Genomic DNA, 16179 nt, shown 5'->3' with positions numbered 1-16179 from the left:
TGGTGTCCTGCTCTGGCCTATACACCCTATGGCGTCCTCCTCTGGCCGATGCGCCTTTTGATGTCCTGCTCTGACCAATGCACCCTGTGGCGTCCTGCTCTGGCCGATGCACCGTATGGCGTCCTGTTCTGACTGATGCACCCTATGGCGTCCTGCTCTTGCTGATACACCCTATTGCGTTCTGCTCTGGCCCATGCACCCTATGGTGTCGTGCTCTGGCCGATGCACCCTATGGCGTCCTGCTCTGGCCGATGCACCCTATACCATTCTGCTCAGGCCGATGCACCCTATGACATCTTGCTCTGGCCCATGCACCCAATGGCATCCTGCTCTGGCTGATACACCATATGGTGTCCTCCTTTGGCTGATACACCCTATGGTGTCCTCCTTTGGCTGATGCAACCTATGGTGTCCTGCTCTGGCCGATGCACCCTATGGCGTCCTGCTCTGGCCCATGCACCCTATGGCATCCTGCTCTGGCCCATGCACCCTATGGCATCCTGCTTTGGCCCATGCACCCTATAGCGTCCTGCTCTGGCTGATGCACCCTATGGCGTCCTGCTCTGGCCCATGCACCCTATAGCGTCCTGCCTGTGGTTGTGTTATGAGTAGAGACCCAGCTCTTGCCTTGTTTCACTGCTCAGTTTCATAAAGGAACATTCGGTTTTACCAAGATTTCATACTAACCCTTGTCCTTTTACTTCTCCTTTCTTATCAATCTGCCTCTTTGCTTATATATACCATCATTCTGCATTAAGGGGTTGAGTTTCTGCATCTCCTGGGATCTATAATGTCTTTGTGTATTTCTATATACTATTCCATTACAATTTCTGCCACTATAACAGTCTTTATCTAGGTTCTGGGGATAATATCACTCCCTAAGGAGAGACCAGCTTCTCAGGCGTATGGAGTCTTGCAAAAAGCCATTTTAGCTCCACTGGGGGGGATTATGGGAAAATATGGAAATCTGTTTCCCAAGATATAAATAGGGAAACAACAGAGGCACTGCTTCCCTATTTACATCTTGGGAAACAGATTTGCATATTTTTTGCATAGTCTTTATCTAGGATGATACTTACGAGGACCATCAGATGTAAGGGCAGCACTTGGTCCTTGGCAGGTCCCCTTGATTCACTAGGTGAGGTTCCTCAGTAAGATACAACTGCTTTACATGAATGGCTAGTGAAGGAGAAGACTATTTGGATCATGACAAGTTCTTACATTTTGCAGTGATCAAGGAGTTAAATAGAATCAGAACTTCTTCAGGGTCCGACGTGGGTTCCATCTCCATAAAAAGTCACTTAATGATTGCCATAAAATAGAGATCAATATTCATTAAAGAGTTATATATATAAACTGTACAACTACATTTCTCAATACATTGCTAATAACTGAGTGCCAACTTTTGATCTGCCATTGATTCTTGAAATTGCGCTGTAATTACAATAATGTTTCCACTAGGTGGCTGCCATGAGCTACATGTCTCAGTTTGTCACATATGTTGCAAGTCTCTGTTCACTGTGATGTTAAGAGATCTTAAAGCGATACACACATTCATATAAGAAACATCACAAGAGTAGATGAACAGCGCTAATGTAAGAAATCAAATAATCGGATCTATCCAGAAACATCAACAAAGCCAGGAATGAAAAATGAAAAACATTAAGAAGTGCAAAAAAAAAAAAAAAAAAAAAAAAACATAAAGGAGCAAAGATTCTGTAGATAGATTTCCATGAAGTATTTCAGTGTGTATACATAGTGTAGGGTCAGCCGAGTGATAAGAGGAATGTAGGATTCAAGTCACTGAGGGACTCAATGTAAATCTAACACTGATCATTGAAGGAGTAAGCTAAGAAATAACATTTATCTATGAATAATTAAAATTACTGTAAGCCAATTAAAGTGCAGCCCCCAATATACCCAACAAAACCTCAGAGAGAGCGAGGGAAACTAGCAAAATAATAAGAGGATAACTAGCCCCTCTATTATTCCCATTGTCATCATCCGTAGGAATAATAGAGATACTTTGTATCCTCTTATTATCTTGTTGGATATATAGCGGATTACACTTGGCTTGGGATTCATTGGCTTAGATAAAGGTTATAGTGTAGCTTACTCGTACAATGATCAGTGATAGGAAAGGTTAGCGGTAAAGATAGGCAAAACTCTCAAGATTTGTATCATTTTCGGATTTGGTAGCTTGGGTTTCTGATTTGGAAAGGACATATTCAGTATGAACCACACTTTAAATTAGTATAATACATAGTGTAGAATACTGTCAGGGCTCCTAGGAACCTATCTATAAAACATAGTGTAGAATACTCTTAGATCTCCTAGGAACCTATCTATAAAACATATAGTAGAATACCCTTAGGGCTCCTAGGAACCTATCTATATAACATAGTGTAGAATACTCTTAGGGCTCCTAGGAACCTATCTATAATACATAGTGTAGAATACTCTTAGGGCTCCTAGGAACCTATCTATAATACATAGTGTAGAACACTCTTAGGGCTCCTAGGAACCTATCTATAAAACATAGTGTAGAATACTCTTAGGGCTCCTAGGAACCTATCTATAATACATAGTGTAGAATACTCTTAGGACTCCTAGGAACCTATCTATAAAATAATGTGTAGAATCCTCTCAGGGCTCCTAGGAACCTAACTATAAAACATAGTGTAGAATACTCTTAGGACTCCTAGGAACCTATCTATAATACATAGTGTAGAATACTCTTAGGACTCCTAGGAACCTATCTATAATACATAGTGTAGAATACTCTTAGGGCTCCTAGGAACCTATCTATAATACATAGTGTAGAATACTCTTAGGGCTCCTAGGAACCTATCTATAAAACATAGTGTACATATTGTAAAACATAGATGCTGTGACAAGGCCCATGAGAAATAATGGAAGGTGAAAATTTATTTAGATTTTTGTCACCTCCTGTGGGCCTTCACCTGTAATGTGGTGACCATTTTAGTTTTCTGGAGAGGAATCTCCATTTGTTCAGTTTTGTAAAAAAAAAAAAAAAAAAAACAATTTGCAATGTTTAGGGCGACCTCTCCTCATCATGAGCTGATTCGCCCATCTCTAGTTAGCAGTATCTATAAGAGAGTGGTGTTAATGGTTGTGGTATAAATTAGGGCAATGAAGGGAACTTATCCTATAATGTTGCAAACATTCTAAAGAAGATCCAGAGAATTTAGGGACGTAGCAAAGCCTGTGTGATCCTGGATAATATCACTGATATAAATTGTATAACTTATGATTTTTTTTTCTCAGATGAAGCTGAAGATGGGAACTATAAAAACATTCTGATCATTGGCGGTGCCGCAGGATTTACGGCTCTGGTTATCATACTCCTGGTAGTGATTCTCTGCATTGTAAAGAGGTATATAGTGATGTGTATTATATATGATAGTGTGTGCGGTGTGATCAATAACATCACATATGTCTATATAGAATATTTATCTCATTCTGATTCCTTCCATTCCTTTGTCCTTTATCACTTCTTCTCTATACTTCCCTCCATTTCTTCCTCTTTCCTTCATTTTTCTCTCAGCTGTGTTCCTTTTTTCCCCTCTACATGACTTTACTTCCCTTTCTCCCTCCCTATTTACTATATAGTCTTCTTTATCTTCATTCTGGAGTTTCCATAGATATAATTGACATGCTGCAATTTCCAAAACTACGACGGTTTCAGAAATTGCGGTCTGTCCGCACTGTGGTTGCCCTGACTGTAAAATGTTGCGATTTTTCCCACACTGTTTCCACCGCAGGCAAATTGTGGCATTTACGTCCTATGGGGCCCCGGCCTAAGGCTGAGGCCCCATTACGGAAACGTTTTTTTTTTTGTTGTAGATTTTGCTCAAATTTTGAGTCAGGAATGGCTTGAAAGGAATGGAAAACATAAAGAAAGTACTTAGATGTTTCCCTTTGTTTCCGCAACGTGAAGCTGTAGCCTGAATGTGAGACAGTGAAACTGTCAGTCTTACACTGCATTAGATTTAGATAGATAAGTTCACATGGGGTTTTTTGGACCTGAACCTGAGGTGGAGGCCGTCTCAGGATTCGGTCCAAAACACAGGTAGTCACGCACTCCGCTCCAGATTAGGCCCAAATGAATGGACCTAGTCGGGAGGAGGGAGTGTCACATCACGGCCGCAAACTAGCGCTGCGCATACGATCCCCACTCCCATTGAAATCAATGGGAGCGTGTACGGCCCGCAAAGGGTCCCGCGGCGTAGACGTGCCACATCACGCGGCACGTTACACCATGTGAACCCTCCCTAACACCTCCTATGAGTTTGCTTAAAAATGTGACAAGATTTTGGTGCACAAGGTCAGAAAATAAAACCACACCACCTGTCCCTTTGCAAAAAAAAAAATCTAAAAAATGTCTGACACTTGATAAATGTGACACAAGCATGTTGGACTAATTTTTTCTTTTCTAGAAAAAGAAGAACCTCAGTCCTCACAGAAAAGAAAAGATCTGAGGTGAGAGCCAAGGTAGAATATTATTATTATTATTATTATTATTATTATTATTTTATTTTATTTTTGTTATTCGCTAGAGATGAGCGAACACTGTTCGATCGAATATCAGGCCTTTCAGGGTATTCTATTGGAATCGAATACCACGAGGCAAACGCAGTAACAATTTGTATCTCCTCCCACCTTCCCTTGCGCTTTTTTTGCACCAGTGTCAGCGCAGGGGAGGTGGGACAGGAACTACGACACCGGAGGCATCGAAAAAAAATCATAAAAAGTAATTGGCTGCCGAAATCAGGTGACCTCCAATTAGACGAATGGTGAATTTAACATTCGATTAATTTGAGACTGTGGACTATGTGACCATGGGTGAACCACTTGTGTCTGCCGCCTGAGGCAGACGTCAGAAAGCCGCCCCCCCCCCCCCGGAGGAGGGGGCGGACCGAGCAGAAGGGGTGGGGCCGAGCGGAGTGAGCGTCTTTAGCAGGCAGAGAGCAGGCAGGGAGAGGACCTGCTCTCTGCCTGAGCGTAAGGGGCAGCCTCCCCAATCCACCGCTCAGTGACGGTGACTCTAAGCCAGTCCAGGACAGCTTGTCCTGGACTGGCTTAGGTCAGCAAAAATGCCTCCCCGGGGCCCTGGCATAGCGCCGCCTGAAGTGGTCGCTTCAGGTCGCCTCATGGGAGGTGCGGTGCTGTATGTGACTGTGAGACAGGGATAGATGTACAGGCAGGGTTAGCTAGGGATTACCTTTATTTAGGGGGGAATGTCACTCACACAGCTCTTTGGGGCTCTATCTGGTCGGGATCCCTATCAGCTTGCGATATGCGCGAGTTGACTTTTTTCCCATAGGAATGCATTGACCAGTGTTGATTGGCCAAATGCCATATAGAGTAAAGCATTCAGCCAATCATCACTGGTTCTGCTGGAGGAGGCGGAGTCTAAGATCGGTCCACAGCAGTTTCCATTGTGTCTGATCTCAGATGTAGCAGTGCTGACACAGCTCAGCACACACAGAGAAGCAGCAGAGCTCAGCACACACAGAAATGCAGTAGAGCTGAGTGTGCAGCAGGGTTCAATGCACACTCAGCTCTGCTGCATCTCAGATGTAGCAGTGCTGGCCGTGCGCTGAGCTCGACTGCATCTTCGGAGTAGCCGAGCTGAGCGCATGGCCAGCTCTGCTACATCTCGGCATAGGAATGCATTGACCAGCGTTGATTGGCTGAATGCCATACAGAGTATAGCATTCGGCCAATCAACGTTGGTTCTGCTGGTGGAGGCGGAGTCTAAGATTGGTCCACAGCAGTCTCCATTCTGCTCCGATATTAGACTCTGCCTCCTCACAGACGAGCCTCCGGCAGAACCGGCGTTGATTGTACTGTAGTCTGTATGGCATTCGGCCAATCAACGCTGGTCAATGCATTCCTATGGGAAAAAGTCAGCTCACACATATCGCAAGCTGACAGGGATCCCGACAGTGACTTGGGCATGTTAGATGCCCCCAGACATGCTTCCCCTGCTGTCCCAGTTGCATTGCAGAGGTGTTGGCATCATTTCCTGGGGTGTCATAGTGGACTCGGTGACTCTCCTGAGTCAAATGGCGGGATCCCCTGAAACAAAGCATTTTCTCCCATAGACTATAATGGGGTTCGAAATTCATTCAATTAGTCGAATATTGAGCGGCTATTCAAATCGAATATGGAATATTGAATATTTTACTGTTCGCTCATCTCTATTATTCACCTGTAAATTTCTACTCTGCTACATCTGTACAAAGAACTTCCTAGAACGTGCTGAGATAAAGCTGAAAGAAGGGACCACATTGTAATGGAAAATGTACAAGGAGAAAGGGAAGTTTGTTTTTAGAAGATGATTAAAAGTGCCGCTGCTAAGTAATAATTCAGTTGTCCAGGGAAGAACAATCCAGAGAACTGGTGCAGCACAAAAGCAAAGGTCTTACAGATAGGAGTGCGAAGTTCAGAATTATGGAGGATATTTTTCATAGGTAATTTGTAGAACAGAGGTCATGTGGGTAAGGTGGTAGACAAAGATGAGGGAGGAGATGTATGGTGTTATGGTGTTATGACACTGTCAAGGGCTTTGTGGTTGAGAGTGAGAAGGTTAAAGAATATTCTGTGCAGTGACAGACACAGGGTGGGAGCATCAGAGCAGCAACAGATGAGTCTCACTGCTGCATCCAGGATAGGCTAATACTTTATGTAAATCTCATCAATATTTGGTGTCACCTTTACCCTTTGGAGCAGGAGTCCTGGGGGGATGATATAGCCCCCCCATAGTTATAGCCCTGATCTTATCATCATCCAGTCTGTCTGGGATGACATGAAGAGACAGACAGATTGGAGCAAGCAACATCCACAGTAGATCTGTGCTTAGTTCTCCAAGATGGAGGGAACAACCTCCCTGCCGAGTCCTGCCAAAACTGTCTGCAAGTATCGAGAAGAGCTGATGGAAGGCGAAGGGCAAAGGTCACACTGAATATTGATGGGATTTACATTTCTCTCTTTTCTGCATTTACTTAGAATTTTGTTAATTGACAAAAGTAAAGAATCAACTCTTCTGTAGCCGAAAGAATTCTGATTTTTGCTGAATTTTTCCCACAGTACTGTATGTGTTCAGTTTTACTAGAATTACTATAAATACATATTTCAGCTTCAATATCTCATCTCCCATATCTGTCATTTATCTATTCCTAACCAATAATCTGCATCTTGACTCAGATGTCGGAGGAGGTGACGATGGATAATCTACTGTATGTAAACTTGGATCGTCCACCAATGGAACACTCACCACCAGCCCGGTAGGTTATCCTATTAATATTATAAATGTGAAAGTTTGTAAGTTTGTGAGTTTGTGTTTGGATGTTTGTTCCTCAATCACAGCCAAACGGCTGAACGGATTTAGGTCAGATTTCATACATACCTAGATATTCACTAGGAAGGAGCAGTAGGGTACGTCTTAGGTCCCACACTCACCCGGTATCCCGACCGCGACCGGCGAACGTTCTCTCTGCCTCTGCTGTAGGACCTGAGATGACATCATCGCAGGTCTTTCAGCTGGGCTGCGATTGCGTGGCTGCAGTCTGGGGCAGGCCGCAGGGGAAACCGAGCGGCCTCATAAGTTTGTGGCATTGCGTGGGCGGCACCAGTCACAAAGTCCTTGCCGGAGAAAATGGCGGCTTCTCCCGGGTTCGGAGCGATGCTGCCAAGCCAGCCAGGAGCATGGAGCCAGCAGAAGTTCTCGCCGCTTCAGCACACAATCGGCAGGTGGCCGCATAAGCAGCAGGGACGTGCCGTCGGGAAGAACAGCCGCGGGACTCTGGCTACCACACCGCAGGGCTTGCTGTCTGCGGGGATTAGGGACTTTCACAGTGCATGGGGGAGGGGAAGGAAGAGGGATGTAGGGGCTCCATGGATTAACAGGGTTGTTGGTGGGGGGGAGGGGAAAGGGATATTGGGGGTCAGTGGTTGAAGAGGGTTGTTGTTGGGGGGATGGGTAAAGGGATATTGGGGGTCTGGGCATGCAGAGGGTTGTTGGGGGGGGAGGGGGAAAGGGATGTTGGAGGTCCAGCGGGGAAAGGGGAGCCGGGTATTCAGGGGTGGGCCCACAGGGAACTGTGGTAGGGGTGCAGCGGGGGGATTTGCATATCTTCTACCAGCGGGGGCTATTGTTGCGAGCCGTGGAGAGGGGATGGTGGAGCGTTCGGGCAGGACTGGTGGCAAAGGCTGCACCACAGCGGGGGAGACACATGGGGGGTGCGTTGAAGACGGTGGGCCCGGGCGAGTGCAGGAGGTGGGTAGGTGGGTTGCGCAGGGTGTCAGGGGGTGGCGGACAAAGTCGTGGGTACTGCTAGTGCCCAATAAATGTCACTGTTGTCCTCTGTAACAAAGTATCATGGTCTAAACCTAATAAAGACAAGTGAACATTGCATTGTATTATGGATATGTAGTGGACTATGGCTAAGGCTCCACGGGACGTCCCGCACCAAAAAAGCTCTGTGGGAAAAACCACGGTGGCAACAAATCGGGATTCTTCCCGCAGAGTTTTAGACTCCCGACATTCTGATGTTTCTGAACTATTATAAAGATTCATGTATGACCCTTTTAAATGCATATAGTGTCAATGTTTCTCTTTGGGCGGAGGTTCTAAATTTCACAATATTTTCCACAAAGTGTTTTTCATATTTTCCTATGACTGCCTTATGGAGTTTACGTCTCTGTCAATTTACAGGAACTCTATGGTTGGACAAGATGACAAAGGAGAAGAAACAAACAAGGTATCTACAAAGTGGGACGGGGTTATTATCTTGAAAGGCCCTTAGGCAATAGAAGGGTTAATGGCACCTTAGTACGAAGGTCATAGACATGAGGATAGAAAGAAAGATACTTAGATATTTCCATGTTATCTCTCTTGACATGTTTCTCTTTTTTGGGCCAGGATCCTGAGCACTCCGTCATCTACACGTCAGTGGAGCTGTCCCCGGCAAATCACCCCTCACCAACAACAAGAAACACCGGAGAGACAGAATATGCAGAGCTGAATATTTAGACATGTCATGCTATAGATACCGCAGAGACAAGATCAAAGTGTCCTCAGATGTCCCAGCAGATGCCATTACTACTGACTCAGGTCCTGCAATAACATCACGATTGGGTCCATGCCAAGAATTTGATACGATCTGCTCACAACTCGGAGAGTAAGTTCTCTTCAGTCACTCAGATCTACTATAGACTAGGCTTGGATATGGATTATTTTTTTTATTTTTTATGTAGATTGTGAGCCCCACATAGAGCTCACACTGTACATTTTTTTTGGAATATGGGATGGAAATCCATGCAAACATGGGGAGAACATACAAACTCCTTGCAGATGGTTTTTTGCCCTTGGTGGGATTTGGACACCAGGACTCCAAGGCTGCAGTGCTAACCACTGAGCCACTGTGCGGCTCCTATGGATTATTGTCTTTCTCGAGAACATCATTGCAGCTTTTCCAAATGTTCTTGATCAAAGAAGACTTTATGGGTCCTTTAATAAATATCATGACATGATCACCAATATGACTGGTGATATCATAGTGTCCCTGTGGAATACTGTGTTTGCTTTACTTTGCACATAATGGAAGTACTGTCATCTACCTGATTATGGATGAGGTCATAAAGCCGTCAAAGATGTGACCATAACTGATGTTCCTTGTGGTGAGACCTAGTGTCCTAATACATTCTATGGATCCCATTATACCATATCTGGAGTAACAACCTGGATCTTGGTGGAATGGCTGCAGGTCTCTGAATGTTTTTTGAAAACCATTCTGGAATCTTGTTGGAATTCTTCTGGAATCTTCCGTGGAATCTTGTTCTGGAATGTTCTATGACATATTGGATAAGAAGTTCTAGTTCTCTTGCAGACAGCTGGATCTGTTAAAGCTTCATCATTGTTCTGTTTTCTGTTGTTGAAGCTAATGGAGTCTACTTTGGTTCAAAAGATCTAGAAATGTATCAGTCCAAGATGTGACCTTGGAAGTAATTTCATCAGTTATTCTAAAATTTCCATTGGTGGTTAGGGTTGAGCGATCGGGATCGGGAAAGATCAGAGCAAACTTCACGATTGTGACTGGGATCGGCTGGAAAATCATTGAAAATCGGATTGGCCGGGTATTTGAATACCCCCTATCACATACTAATGACTTGTTCTGTGCTTCGTTCTCAGTATGCAACATCAATTTGGGCCTGGAAAATGCCTTTCATTTTTGGCAAGCTAAGGGCTACGTTGGCAAGTGGCCAAATTATTGTCATTTTTGGCATCTGTTACTATTACTATTGGTATTATTGATATCACCGGGGCTCGGAGAGCAGTATTGAGTTACTGGAGGGTAGTTGGGGGTTCGTCGGGACGGCTGTCATAGGGCATACAGCATTACTCCTCTTGTCTAATACGACACAGCTTTCTATGATGGTACATCACTAGGTTATATCAATAATATCTAATTGTATCCAATAATTATAATATCAGAGTCATATAAAATGTGAATTATTATCTCTTGGAAAATCCCCAAGTCTGAAAGTGCCCTCTGGGAACAAACCTGCTTGTGTATTCTATCTTGTTTTATAGTTTGACTTCACTGTTGTGCAAACAGGCCATAAATACAGCAAGTACAAGGCGTAGACATCGAGTCCTTGCGTGGATACAGACCTGTTGTAGGTGTAAACAGATCCCCAGAAGGATCTCTGTAACGTCCATTCATATATGTGCACATTGTACGTCATGCTGGACCCACGCGTTTCCACCTGGTTCTGAGCACGGGTAATGTTATTGGATCCAGCCCCCGTCCCCCATATCCCCCTTCCACCTCCTTACTCTCCTGCTTGCACGGTTAGTTACTTGGGCTATAGGGGTCACTTTAATATCGTCAGACCGTATAGCCAGAGAATCCCCTGTGAAATCGGGAGAGTAGGGAGGGGATAAATGTATCTAACTGGAAAACCCCTTTAATTACTTTAGTCCCTCTCCACTTCCTATATAGAGAAGCCCAAATTTGTGTGCAGTATTCCATGTATAATTTAACTAGTCATTAGTCATCACTAGAGACACCATTATGCATTGTCCCTAGAATTTATTCCTCGCTTGATACATCCCATATTTGCCTTGGCAGCAACTTCCTGGCACTGGTTGCCGAAGTCAAAGGGTACTCGAGATTTCATAAAAAGTTAAACTATAAGGAGGGACTTACAGGAGTAGAGCTGTAATGCAGATCGGTTCGTCAGTCAGAAGTTTATATAAGTACATAGAAGATTTTTCTTACATTAGATGTGAGATTTGAAGAATGTTCAGTTCTTTGCACAGAGCAATAGTTCATAGACATAGCTGTGTAGGATATGAGGAGACTCAACCCTCCCATTCACTGTGTGAGGATAGAACAGACCCTCCCTCTCCAGAAATCTGCCTTATCTAATGTATCTATGGACATTCTGGTAACAATTAAAGGGGTATTCCCATGACGCTTGTTCACTAACCTGCAGACTGTTGTGCTCTCTTCACTTCCTGCTTTTCTCGGCACATGGGTGGGCGGGGTTTCACTTGCACGGGATTGGTTGTAAATGAATTACCACAGTGTGAAGCTGATGTAGCAGAGCAGGATTTGAGTCAGTTTGCATTACATACAGAGGTAACGGACTCCCTATCTCAGCCCTTATCAGCAAAATTCAATTAAACCGACTGATAAGAGCTCAGAAATCCCGGAGCTCTCACCTCCCCTATCGGAGAAGCTCCACTACTTATCAGACACAAACAGCGCCGAGCTTCTCCCAGCCCCTCCCTCCCCCCTGAGAGCAGGCAGCTACATCATTTGACAAATAAGTAGATAATCCCAAGGGCCAGTGTCAACAATGAAGTGAATAAATTAAGATAGCAGCCAAACAAAGCAGTTTTGATAAAGCAATGCATTTAGGAAAAGTCTTAAATCCACATAAACTAGCAGTATAGATAGGATCCTTGTGATGAGACAACCCCTTTAAGTGCAATGCAAATTAGCTAGAAGGGAGACACCTAGTGGCAGGAATATTATAAAGAAAACAGTCATATATTTAATTAAAGTGTATTACATTTTGGTCCAGAATCACATGCTCTATGAAATGAGACTAAGTTATCTGAACAAGTTATTGACCATGTCATTTTATTGTCCACCAACGTGTGTCATTTCCAGTTTTACCCAAATTTTACTATCAAATATGTACCGTATTTTTCGGACTATAAGACGCACTTTTTTTCCTCCCAATATGGGAGGAAAATGTGTGTGCGTCTTATAGTCCGAATGCAGCGTGCGCAGCGTCTGTGTCCCGTCTGTGCGAATGAAAAGAAGAGCAGCACGGTGCCTGCCTGCTCTGCCCCTCCTTCCCTGTCTGTGTCGCGTGTTTGCAGGAGCGAGATCTGAAAGGCAGGGAAGTAGGGGCGGGCCAGACAGGTGAAGGAAGCGTGGTTTCAAGCTTGCCGAGAAAACCACGCCTCTTTCACCCGTCTGGCCCGCCCCTCCTTCACTGCCTCTCAGATCTGGCTCAGGCAATGAAACCACACAGACAGGGAAGGAGGGGCGGGCCAAACGGGAGGAGGAGGCGTGGTTTTCTCGGCAAGCTTGAAACCACGCCTCCTTCACCCGTCTGGCTCGCCCCTACTTCCCTGCCTGTGTGGCTTCATTGCAGAAGCAAGATGTGAGAGGCAGTGAAGGAGGGACGAGCCAGACGGGTGAAAGAGGCGTGTTTTCAAGTTTGCTTAGAAAACCACACCTCCTTCACCCGTCTGGCCCGCCTCTTTTTCTCTTCTTACATAGCTTCACTGCAGGGTGTCTCTTTCCATCCATGGATGAGATTAGATAGAATAGATAGATAGATAGATAGATAGATAGATAGATAGATAGATAGATATAGACAGACAGACAGACAGACAGACAGACAGACAGACAGACAGACAGACAGACAGACAGACAGACAGACAGACAGACAGACAGACAGACAGATAGATAGGATAGATTAGATAGATATGTTCAAATCACCCCCATAGCCCTACAATACATATAAAACAAAAACATTACTGTGAAACACATACACATTTGGTATCCCTGTGTCCGAAAGCCCCCGGTTCTATTTACATTGGTGAAATATTATATTATTAGGTTATTAAATATTTCACCAATTTTTTTTTCCTTAATTTTTTTTTTCCCTATTTTCCTCCTCTAAAACCTTAGTGCGTCTTATAGTCCGAAAAATACGGTAATTTTACATCATATTCTCTCTATTGATCCAAACACATAACCTCACATTTATTTGCATCTTCCTTTGCTGTTTCTCTCCCTAAACCTTCAACTTTTCCTAAATTCCTCAGTATCTTTGGGATATTCCATTCCTGGACATCCAGGTTGTCATCCAACATTGAGCCATTCCTAACGTGAGTCTGCCAACAGGAAATTCAATATCAACCCAGCAATTCGATAATGGAGAGTCCGGCGGCCGATGCTTTAGGAAAATATCCTGCGCTTTCAGAATATGAAGACAGCTGATTATTTCCTTTCATTGAATTCTGCGCCTGCACGACAGAAGGAAAGTATCTGTAGGAGCTTTTCCTTTGGTCCACCCATAATATGTCGAATTCCAGAACTCCTTATAGAAACAAACAAGAGGTCGTGCAAAAGGTCAGACAATCTTTATATGGACCTTTATTTCTTCTACTTACCTTTATATGGACCTTTTAGAGAGGCATAATGTGCCTAAAATCAGTATTGTGCAAAAATATCAGGCAGGTGTTCAAAAATACTTCAAAGGAAGAATGCTTTCAGATATGTAAGGGTTAATAGCTTATCTGTGTACATTAAAATGAAGAAAAAGAAATGTAAAGCCAATCAATATTCGGTGTGACCTTTGCCCTTTGCCTTCCATCAGTTCTTCTCGGTACTTGCAGACAGTTTTGGCAGAATTGGTCAGGGAGGTTGTTCCTGCCGCCATCTTGGAGAACTAAACACAGATCTTCTGTGGATGTTGCTTGCTCCAATCCGTCTGTCTCTTTATCTAATCCAAGACAGACTGATGATGTTGAGATTAGGGCTAGGTCTGTAAGGACCATATCGTCACTTCCAGGACTCTATGGTGCAGAGTGTTAACTTAAAGGGATTCCACCATTAAAACCTCTTTTTTTGTGGATAAGACGTTGGAATGGCGTTTAGAAAGGTTATTCGTCTCTTACCTTTAGATGTGATCTCCGCTGCGCCGTTCCTTAGAAATACCGTTTTTTACCGGTATGCAAATTAGTTCTCTGGCAGCGATGAGGGCGGGCCCCAGTGCTGAAAATGCGATGGGGGCGTCCCCACTGCTGCTCGAGAACATGATCCTGCGACGCCTCTATCTTCGGCTGGATCCTCCCCTTCTCTGTCGTCTTCCTCCTGCGTCACCTCCGACGCCTGCGCAGTTGGCTCTGCCAGTGAGACACCAGCAGAGCTGAGTGCGAATGCCGGCCGGCGGCCATTTTTGGGAGGCCGCTCCTGCATTGAACTACAAGAGCGAGAGCGGCCTCCCAAAAATGGCCGCCAGCCAGCATGCGCAGTTGGCTCTACTAGTGTATCACTGGCAGAGCCAACTGCGCAGGCGTCGGAGGTGACGCAGGAGGAAGACGACAGAGAAGGGGAGGATCCAGCCGAAGATAGAGGCGTCGCAGGATCATGTTCTCGAGCAGCAGTGGGGACGCCCCCATCGCATTTTCAGCACTGGGGCCTGCCCTCATCGCTGCCAGAGAACTAATTTGCATACTGGTAAAAACCGGTATTTCTACGGAACGGTGAGGCGGAGACCACGTCTAAAAGTAGGAGACGAATAGCCTTTCTTAAGGCTATTCCAAAGTGGTAATTAGAAAAAAAGTAGTTTAATGGTAGAATCCCTTTAAGCTCCATTCAGCAGCTCGATATGACTTGTCTCCTTGACTTCCGCACTTCCCACTTACCCCACCCCACACACCCCGTGTCTAAGAAAACATCCCATTGGCTCTTCCTGTTGCTGTAGCCGCTTTAACAAAAAAATAAAAAAAATAATCCAACAATTTAGTTTTAAGTTCTTCCAACAAATGGGACAATCTCCAGCAGGAAAGTGAAGAATGGCAGGGCAATCCTTGCAGACATAACCTTGTAAAGACTTATAATACAAGGAGTCAGGAAAATCCTTACGTGCCACTCGGACATTCTGCTGAGCGACACTTAACTTAACAAGACTCCGCAACCAACTAAATCTAACACTTAGAAGATCCATCCTGCCTAAATGATTCTAGCCTCCAGCAGATTGCACATCGGTAGCCCTAAAATAAGCTCCCGACTTGTAGGTGCGGTAAACCACACGGCCTGAACATAAGAGCTCAATTATTCAATTGTTACATAATACGTTTCCCATTGTGCATCATATTATGTACTTATGTATGTGCAGCCAATACAACATAAATTTATTAAATGGCCACTGACTTTACAGATACATTAGTCTCATTTAATGGAATATGGGATTCTTTTATGCACTTTGTAAGACTTCATAGTCACATTATGGCTGCAGCACATTTTACATTTCTCTCTGATAAAAGGGGTGCGTACAATAAAGAACAGTCCGCCCCCTCCTTTATTTATTACTACTGCTCTTACGCCCGGTTCACATCTGCGTCGGTTAAACCGCATGGGGACCCCCCGAATGGACTACCAAACGCATTGGCAAGTGGTGTACAGTGAAAGCACATGGACCCCAAAGACTATAATGGGGTCTGTGTGCTTTCCACCCGGTCTCCGCATGGTTCATGTAGATAGGAAAGCAGATGATGAAGAATTTTTCTGTCCGCATGTTGCGTGCGGAGACCACGCGGAAAGCACACAGACCCCATTATAGTCTATGGGGTCTGTGTGTTTCACTGCACACCTCTTGCCCCATGCAGACTTCCCTGAACGGATGACTGACGCAGTTGTGAACCAGGCCTTACATGTAATTCTAAATGTACAGTATGAAGGAGGGGGAAAGGCATCTAGGGCTCCAGAGGTCAGAGACCACACCGGAGGGCGTTTTGGGATGGAAGAATGGGGGGGGGGGAACAGGAGGACGTGGAGTAAAATAGACTAATACACTAATACACTTTATTATTATCATTACATTTGTTACATAGTC

General features: G+C 44.5%; 1 protein-coding gene across 1 annotated transcript in view; it reads left to right on the top strand.

The window, feature by feature from the left end:
• The window catches only part of LOC142210149 (sialic acid-binding Ig-like lectin 12), a 31993-nt gene extending 22932 nt beyond the window's left edge, over positions 1 to 9061 (top strand). The window contains exons 6-10 of the mRNA XM_075279176.1: positions 3289 to 3397; positions 4461 to 4515; positions 7234 to 7313; positions 8744 to 8789; positions 8951 to 9061. Of these exons, the coding sequence (XP_075135277.1) occupies positions 3289 to 3397; positions 4461 to 4515; positions 7234 to 7313; positions 8744 to 8789; positions 8951 to 9061 (401 nt within the window). The remainder of the gene's footprint in view (positions 1 to 3288; positions 3398 to 4460; positions 4516 to 7233; positions 7314 to 8743; positions 8790 to 8950) is intronic.
• The last annotated feature ends 7118 nt before the right edge of the window (positions 9062 to 16179 follow it).

Source organism: Leptodactylus fuscus, chromosome 6 (genome assembly GCF_031893055.1).
Source record: "Leptodactylus fuscus isolate aLepFus1 chromosome 6, aLepFus1.hap2, whole genome shotgun sequence".
Lineage (NCBI taxonomy): Eukaryota > Metazoa > Chordata > Amphibia > Anura > Leptodactylidae > Leptodactylus > Leptodactylus fuscus.
Note: the sequence above shows the minus strand (reverse complement) of the source record. Positions and strands in the feature narration are given on the sequence as shown.